Below are 8979 nucleotides of genomic sequence, written 5' to 3'. Positions count from 1 at the left end.
GGGGGCCGCTGGGACGCAGGCGTGAGCGGAGAAACCCTGCAGCCACCCAGGGAGGGGTCCTCACGTGTCACCGTTGCTGCTGTCATCCCGCAGCAGCAGCTCCTTGTGGAGGCCAAGCTTCTCCAGTTCCTGGCTCAGTTTGTCCAGCTCACTGCTCAGCTGCTGGCTCTTCAGCTTCTCCTGCACCAGGTCCTGTGGGGACAGTGAGGACGAGCGTGGGAAAAGAGCCCAGCGGAAACGGCAGGAGGGCCTGGCACAGGCCAGTCTCAGGGCTGAGCGACCACCTTCTCGAGCCGTGGCCAGCTTGGGTGTCTCGAGGGCCAAGCAGGAGGTTCTATGGGGACGGTGAACCTCAGGGATGCCTCCAAAGGGAATGGATGAGCACACCTTCCCAGTCCCCAGAGTTCAAGATACCAGACCACATGGCAGCATGGCCAGGAAGGATCGAACATGCTCCAAACACATCCAGACAAGTGTCTGAAATACCACTTATGGTGACCTCTGAGGAGCGGGTTTGAATTCTGTGAACGTGATTGCCTTTTCCACGGAGTAATGGATCAATAACTAGTTAGCTCACTGCAGAGAACTCAGAACGAAGTATAAAGAGGAGAAAGATTTTACTTTAAACACTGGTTTTGATTTACTCTTCAAAAGTGGATGTTGACCTCGTTTAGGGGTTCACTTACTCTAGTCCACACCTCTGTAGCTCTCCAGGTAGTTACACTGTTTTTTACCCAGTGTCACAGCTATGTGCACACACGCGGACCCCCCTACCACACACACCCCAAGGCCTGGAACGGCAGTGTGACGGAGGGTGGTGCTCGCCAAACATTCCGGGGTCGCTCCCTGGCTGCAGCGTGGAAGGGCCAGTGTGTGATCTTCCAGCTGCCTCTCCCCTGCCTCGGGAACTGCCCGAACCCCACATTGAGATGGTGGAGCTGTGAGATCAAAGCCGCCTGGGATGCTGAGCCCCAGCAAAGAGGACAGGCTCTCCAGAGAGTCACCGGGACTCTCGTGAAAGAGAAACCAGCCTTGGATGTGACAAGCCCAGCGATTCTGGGGTCATTCGTTACTGCAGCATAACCTAACCTACGCTTACGGAGGCAGGGGCTATGGGTCAGGTCGGTGTCTTGCATCTCTCCCCAACAGTGTACTGATCTGCCTGCACTGACAGTCAGTGATCTTTTTTTAATGTGGAGACCTCTCCGTCGTCACCAAGTCTATTTCTTTTTCTTCCTCGGCACACAGCTGGAACACATTTCCCAACCTCCCTGGCCCTCAGGTGCGGCTATGAGACCATATTCTGCCCCATGAAGTGTGGTCCTTCTCTTCATCTTCCTGCTGCAGGCAGAGGAGCCAGAAGAGGGCTCCACTGTGGGACAGTTGGGCCACATTATGGAGGGCACCAGGTGTCTGTGAACAGCCACACGGAACTTCCACACGTGTGGACACTCGGCTTCTGTGATGGGCCACTCAGACGCTGGAGTCGTTTACTGGAGCAGTGACTCACCCTATGGCGCTGCAGGAAAGCCCGGGTGAGCCACGCAAAAACTACCAGGGAAGAAAGTAAGACACATATTTACCAAGAAACTGTAAAACAGTCGTACCGTTTCATCCTGTAATTGCACTTCTAGGCATATATCCTAAGAAAATAAATACATTCGTGAAGGTGCGTGTGTGCAAGGACGTCCAGTGTTTTTCTAAAATTAATTAATTAATTAATTTTTGGCTGTGTTGGGTCTTCGTTGCTGCATGCGGGCTTTCTCTAGTCGCAGTGAGCAGGGGCTACTCTTCTTTGCGGTGCGCGGGCTTCTCATTGCGGTGGCTTCTCTTGCTGTGGAGCACGGGCTCTAGGCATGCGGGCTCAGTAGTTGTGGCACGCGGGCTCAGTAGTTGTGGCACACGGGCTTAGCTGCTCCGCGGCATGTGGGATCTTCCCGGACCAGGGCTTGAACCCGTGTCCCCTGCATCGGCAGGGGGATTCTTAACCACTGCGCCACCAGGGAAGTCCCAGGGTTATTTAAAATCGTGGGAAAAATCAGAAACAATCTGAATGTCCAGAAAGCAATCACAGTAAGCCCAAAAAATCAATACCTCACTGCCATTAGAAATCATGGCTTGAAACCTATTTGATGTAATGAGACAAAGTATAGTAATAGAAACAGAACAGGGCTATGATGGAGAAGGTAGGGTATCAAGTGTGTGTATACACCAACGCACAAGGGAAAAAGAAATAAAATATGCTGGACTATTAGCCCTGGTTATCTCTGGGCCGTAAGATCGTAACAGGTGATTTCTACTTCTTCTTTATGCTTTTGGGCATCTTTCTGTTTAGAAGCAGGGGACAAATGCCAGGGGCCTCTCCCTGTCTCACCTCTGTTGCAGAAGCACCTGCCGGGCAGCAAGGTGACCCTGCCCAACCCCCACCGAAGGGGCCGCCCGCCCCGTCTCACCTCCCTCAGGGTGGTCAGCGTCCTCGTGTGCATGGTGACCTGCCTGGTGAGGTCCCTGTTGTCCTTCTCCAGCTCCTTCAGCTTGCCAGCCGCGTCCCGGCAGCGGGCCAGCTCCTTGTCCAGCGCGCGGCTCTCCCTCTCGGCAGCGGACAGCTTGGCGGAGCTGTCGTCCAGGACGGCATCCTTGAGCTCCACCTGCTGCCACAGACGCCGGGCCTCCTTCTCCAGCAGCTTCTTGTCTTTCTCCAACTGGGCCACCTCCTGCTCCAGCGCCTTCCGGTCCTGGCCGGCCCGCTCCAGCTGCCTGTTGGCGAGCCGGAGGGCCTCCAGGTCGCGCTGCAGGGCCTGATTCTCGGCCTCCAGCTGCCCCAGCTCCCGCTCCAGGGCCTGCGCCTTCTGGCCGCCGCTGTCCAGGCTCTGCTGCAGCCGCAGGTTCTCGGCGCTCAGGCTCTGGTAGCTGAGCTCCAGGCGCTCCGACTTCTTGCCCAGCGCCTTGAGCAGCTCCACGCTTGTCCTCAGCTCCTGCTTCTCCCGCTCCAGCTCCGCCACCTTGGCGCCCGTGAAGCGCATGGCCTCCACCGTCCTGCGCAGCTCCAGGTTCTCCTTGTCCAGCTGCCTGTTGTCCAGCTCCAGGCTGGCCAGCTGCACCTGCATGTTCTGCAGGGCGTCCAGGGACTTGCGCAGCTGCCGGTTCTCCAGCACCAGCCCGCGGCTCTCGCGCTCCATGGCGCCCACCCGCTCGCCCGCCGCCTGCAGGGAGCTCACCCTCTGCGCCAGCCTCCCCTTCTCCTCCTCCAGCCGCCGCAGCTCCTGCGCCTGCCCCGCCTGCTCCTGCGCCTGCTCCAGCTCCAGCCTGCTCAGCCGGCCGCTGGCCTCCGTCACCGCCCCCTGCAGGGCTTTGCTCTCCTGCTCGATGTCCTTTGCGCGGGCCTCGCTGCTGACCTGCGACCTCTCCCGCAGCGTCCACACCGTCTGGTTGAGATGGTCCTTTTCTTGTTCAAGGTCCCTGATCTGCGGGAAGACACGACAGGAGCGACAGCGGCTGCTGCACAAACGTATTTCGGTGAGCTGGGGCTAAAGTCTGATTTAATCTGGGGGACTAAAGCATAGGCCCTAAAAGACCATCCCATCGTGTACCCAAAAAAACATCCTAACGGTCCTACTGTATAGCACAAGGAACTATATCCAATAACTTGTAGTAATCTATAATGGAAAAGAATCTGAAAAAAGAGGGTACACACACACACACACACACACGCACACACACACGCACACACACACACACACACGCGCACACACACACACACCCCTGAATTGCTTTGCTGTACGCCAGAACTGACCTATACTTCAGTGAAAAAAAAAAAAGAAGTCCTAACTTTCCCAGGGGTTAATATGGACACAAGGTGAAGAGCATGGAGACCTCTACGGAGACAGTTCAAATGAAAATGCCTTCATGGCGGCCAGGATGATTTAGAAACATAAACCCCACCTCTCTCCCTCTCACGTAAAACAACGATAGTGATTCCCTTGGTACGTTTATCCTGGCCGCCACCTCTGTGGGCTCCCCTTACGCCTCTCCCCTCCCGCAGCCCCTGCACAGGATCCTCCCTCTGCCCTGGACCACCCCCGCCCCCACCAGCGGTCTTCAGCATCACTGGCTCCCCCTCCTTCTCCAGGGCTCAGCGTGAGCAGCTCCTCAGGACAGCCTTGCACCAGGACTCCTCAGCGCCTTCATCCAGCAGGGTTCTCTGCGTTATTCCCTCAAGAGCACACGTCTGAAACTGCCTTGCCTGTCGCCTGTCCTTCTGTCCTCTACGTAAGCCACACCTGAGCAGAAGCCCTGCCTGTCTTTTCATGAAACGTGGCACCATCCCATTCCCCCCATTTCTGCTCTACATCAGAGGCTGAAAAACTCAAATGCTGGATACCCCAGGCTCCCTCGCAGGTAGCGGTGGTCATGTGTTGGGTGTGGCCAATAAGATGTGACAGAAGGTCCCGGGAGGGTTTCCCTCTGCCCCTTGCCCTCCAGGGTGTGTGGCAGCCACTGCTAAGACTGGCAGAGGGAGGAGGGGCCTGGCCCCTGCACGGCATCACAGAGCCTTTGCACCAGCACTGGACTGCCCCCTATCCGGGACTTCTTGTGGTGTGAGGCAAACAAACCTCAGGTGCTGAGCGTGACACTGTGGACGTTTGGAGCTGGATCATTCTTTGTCATGCGGGGCTGGTCCTGTGTGTTGCAGGACGTTTAGCCGCATCCCTGGCCTCCACCCACCACGTGCCAAGAGCATCTCCTCTCTCCTCCCCAAGTCATGACAATCAAAATCGTCTTCAGGCACTGCCAGTGCCCCCCACAGCTGATTGAGAGTTGCTGGTTTGAGCTGCAGCTAGGCTAGGTACCTGGTAATGCACGTTCCCCCGATGGATTCCCAGGAAATGGCTAAATCCTGGACTCTCCCTCCTGCAGGCAGGGGTTCAGGAGAGGGATCTGTTCCGGGGGTGCCTACCTGCCGGGCTTTGTCAGCCTTCAAGGTTTCCATGTCGCTCTGCAGCTGCTCTTTCTCTCTGATCAGCTCCTCACTCAGGGTCTCCAAATCCTGGTTACTTTGCTTCTCCCTCTCCAGCTGGGTCTGTAACTTCTCGACCTGCAGACCCAAAAGACCCAGCCGGGCGACAGTTGGCTTCACGAAGTGAACAACGTTTTAAAATAAATCCAAAGCTCATCAGCCCCCACAGAACACTTTAACGGGACTTCTCTCAAGGGAAAGTGTCCAGGCGTTGCTCTGAAGGGACCTCCCTGCCCCCTCTAGCCTCAGCTCCTAACCCACGACTTGCATCTCCAGCTCACGGGCACCATCGGTCAGCCTCCTCCCAGCCCACCTCTCCTCACCCGCACTGCCATGTGCCCAAGTGCCTCCGGGCTCCCTGCTCCCATCTCAGGCCTTGTCCGCTTTCCCAAGGGTCAGACCACATGCCCGGGACCACCACCACTGGATGTCCCACGGACTTCACTTCCTATTCGCCCAGCTGCTCAGAGTGGTCTTCCGCTATGTCCCTCCTTCCTCTTTCACCCTCCAGTAACTCTGTCCCCAAGTCCTGCCCTCTCTACCCAAGCTGCTCTACCGCCACTGCCTGGCTAGGGCTGGGCCACCTTCCCTCTGGCCTGGACAACCATCCAATCAGCTCCCTGACACCGAGCCCTTCTGCTGGGGCCACGCCGCCTGACCTTCCTAAAACACCAACTAGCTACTCCATCGTGTCTAACACCTGGATCAGGTGGTGAATCCCGATCCACTCAGTAGGTCCAGGGCAGGGCCTGAGACTGGGCTCCTGGGCGATGCCCATGCTGGTGTCTGCACTGCGAGGGCCTCCCTTCCCGCCAACGCCGCTCCCCTTCCCGCCAACGCCAAACCCCTCAGCGTGGGGGACTGGAGTTGGGAAAGAGGCATGACTCTGGTGTCACAGGGACAGAGCTCAGAGTCCAGTCCCTCCCTACTAATGACGTCACCACGAGCAAGTTTCTGTAACTGACGCAGGACCAGCAGCGAGCATCCTTGAGAGCTTCTGTCACTGTGTCGTGCTCGGCACATGCCTAGCAGGCGGCGGGTGCAGCAATGTTCGCTGCCCCTCCCCATGAGAGCTCTGGGCCCGGCCACCCACAGAGCTCCTGACTAGCCGGTCTGCATTTTGACATTGTCCTAAATGATCCTGATGTGCTGGTTTGGGATGGCTGTTCTGAAAAAACAGATTGCAAAGACCAGATGGCTGTCGAAGCTTTGAAAGATCTTGGACCTCGGGCCACGACCCCGAGATGCCCAATGACGCCCGTGAGCAGCAGGTCTGAGCCTGCTGCAGTTCAGCCCATCTGGGCCGGGGCCTTGCGCGGAGAGGTTTCCAAAGCTCCCGGAAGGATCGCTGCTCTAAAGCAGACTCTGCGTACTTGTCCTTGGGTGAGGGGCACCCTGACTTCCTGGCTCACAGATCTGGGAGCTCTCAAACCCTCACAGGAGGAAGCAGCAGGCAAGCTTCCTCCCCTACCAGCGGGGAGAGCTGGGCCGAGCTCATACTCCTACTGTCATATCACGTCAGCACCTCAACACCCCCTGCCCCAACCCGGGGACCCCAGGACTGGGGAGCCCCACCCAGCTGGGGTCGACAGGAAAACACGCTATAACACGGCAAACGTTGAGTGGTTCTCAAAAGCAAGAAAGCAAGAACGTATTTCTAATCCTTCCTTATCTTTGCCCCACTTCCCGGCACAAGGCCTGGGACTCGGCAGGGCACCAGGGATCACCTGCGATGGTAAAGCCTACACCTGAGACAACGGCCTTGGGGAATAAAGGCAACCAAGTACTCAGGAGGACACTGGGCCCAGAGGGGCTCAGCGACTGGCCCGAGGCCTCGCAGTGAGGACGGGGCAGAGCTGGGGCACACCCCCCATGGCCGACCCCCCAGTCCTCACTCACAGGGGGGCCTGCTGGCTTACCCCCAACCTTACTGTTAATAGCCTATCCCTGCTGCCCCTTCTCTCCCAGAGAAAAGAACATTATTCCAACCTCTGCATTTCTCGTTGCTGTTGCTTCTGGTCTAAAGATGTGATCTGCCCAGGTCCCACACCCACGCCACCTCTCTCCTTTTCTGGTTCTTTTTGCCATGGAACCAGAGCCCATCCCTGAAGGACCTCGGTGCCCCTGGGGTGAACTCGCTGGGCTGAGATGTGGGCTGGCTATAGGCCTTCCAGCCCTGAGAGGTTTCCCGTCCTTCCTTCCCAAAGCACCTGGCTTGGGCTGCAGGTGCCACTCCAGGTCCCAGGGCATGTGGGTGCCAGGGGGCCTGCCTCTCAGCCCCAGGCTGCTCCTTCCTTCTAGTAACAGGCCCCCAAAGGGCTGCCCCCTTCCCCTGAAAATCAGGATTCTTAACTTCTTGGCTTAAGGAATAAACTCTTAGGACATCAACGCAGATTCACAGTCGCAGGAAGGAGGCAGCTTCTCTACGGTCCATGGAAGTTTTGCGGGTTAGAGGGGAGGATATTAACTTCAGGGAACTAGGGTTTCCACAGACATTTCAGACCTAAGCAAGCTCGCAGCCTGGGCTATGCTTGGGGTGTCGTAAGAGCCAGGCTGGCACCAGCGGGACCTGGGGGTTCACTGATTGTCTGAGGAGTGTCAGCTGGGGCCCAGATAGGCCACACGGTGGGATGCCGAGGAGGGTGGGATGGCTGAGGCTGGAGGAGGGAAACTGGGGTGAGCTGAGATGGATTAGGGTCCAGTGAGCCCTCCAGCTGGGGCTGAGGTGTCCACCCGTCCAATGTTAGGGGGCACCGTCAGTGCTGGGCTCTGGGGGGAGAGAGCAAAACCACGGCTGCTGGGCCAGGACAGGTTTGGTGAGGCCGCGGGCAGACTGAGCAGGTTGGGAAGAGGCGCTCTGGCGGGCAGAGGGCCGCCTCCCAGGGATCCCGGCACCAGACACAGGACGGGCCTGGGAACTGTGGCACCTCCCTCCTGCCAGGGATTCTAGGCCAAGACATGCCTCCTAAGGACCGTGGCAGGAGAGGGCTGGTGTCCCATCAGGGCACTGACCCCGAGAGGAAGCAGGAGGGTGGGGCCTGAGAGACAGGGGGCTGAGGAGTAATGCCGGGCAGGCAGCACCCACTGCCATCCTGTTTGTGCAGAGGAGGGGCCAGAGTGAACCACGAGGGTGGGGAAAAGCATGAGCGGTCATCTCAGAGGGCTGCTGGGAGCTGGGCCAGCGCTATTACATTGCGGGCTTTCTGCAGCAGACCCGTGAGGACCCACAGAGTCAACGGTTCTCATCTTTCTAAAGGCTGATTCTTTTTTATCTTGGCCGAGGTTGAAATGCCACTTATAAAGACATTTCCTGTGCTAGGGCCGTGTGAATCTAAAAAACCTAAACTGTCTAGCTGCCTTCCCCATGCTGTTCCACACTGAGAGACATCGCATGAGATGGGGTGGGGTTTTCTATTGTCCTACGAAGGCAGGACAAAATGCTTGTCGGCCGAAATGTTGCATGGCACACGATGCTTCAAAGGGACAAGAATAGAGAGTAATCAAGCCTGGGAGGTGCCATGAGGGGGCTCCAGAGACCAGTTCACAGAAGGAGGGGCTGTCCCAAGCCTCACACAGACCTAAGGGACCAGCACAGCCAGGACCAGCGGAGACCAGGTCTCTCCCTGCAGCCCGTGCCCCTCCCACTGCCTGTGCAGCAGTGAATGACACTGGCAGGACTCATGGGCAGGTGGGACACCCGAAAGCACCAGGCCTGCATGGCGGTCAGCAAGCAACGGGGCTCGTGTCCTCTTCCTCAGCTGGACTCTGGCAGCTGGTGTGCTCGGAGCCCACGATGCAACTGCGCCATCGCAATGTGGCCTAGGTGTTCTGAGGCCCTCTGACCTGGAGTGACCAAGACCTGGAGGCGATCCCTAGCCTCTCACCGGCTCCCTTCTGCACCTGAGACTGAATCCCCAGTGCAAATGCGGTGGGGGGGGGGGGGCCCCCTAACTTGAAGGAGA

At 57.8% G+C, this 8979-nt stretch overlaps 1 protein-coding gene across 1 annotated transcript in view; it reads right to left on the bottom strand.

Moving 5' to 3' along the window:
• The window catches only part of CCDC88C (coiled-coil and HOOK domain protein 88C), a 129191-nt gene that overhangs the window by 34860 nt on the left and 85352 nt on the right, over positions 1-8979 (bottom strand). Inside the window, 3 exon segments of the mRNA XM_007471882.1 lie at positions 65-192; positions 2454-3464; positions 4958-5095. Of these exon segments, the coding sequence (XP_007471944.1) occupies positions 65-192; positions 2454-3464; positions 4958-5095 (1277 nt within the window).

This window comes from Lipotes vexillifer, unplaced genomic scaffold (genome assembly GCF_000442215.2).
Source record: "Lipotes vexillifer unplaced genomic scaffold, Lipotes_vexillifer_v1.1 scaffold751, whole genome shotgun sequence".
Taxonomy (NCBI): Eukaryota; Metazoa; Chordata; class Mammalia; order Artiodactyla; family Lipotidae; genus Lipotes; species Lipotes vexillifer.
Note: the sequence above shows the minus strand (reverse complement) of the source record. Positions and strands in the feature narration are given on the sequence as shown.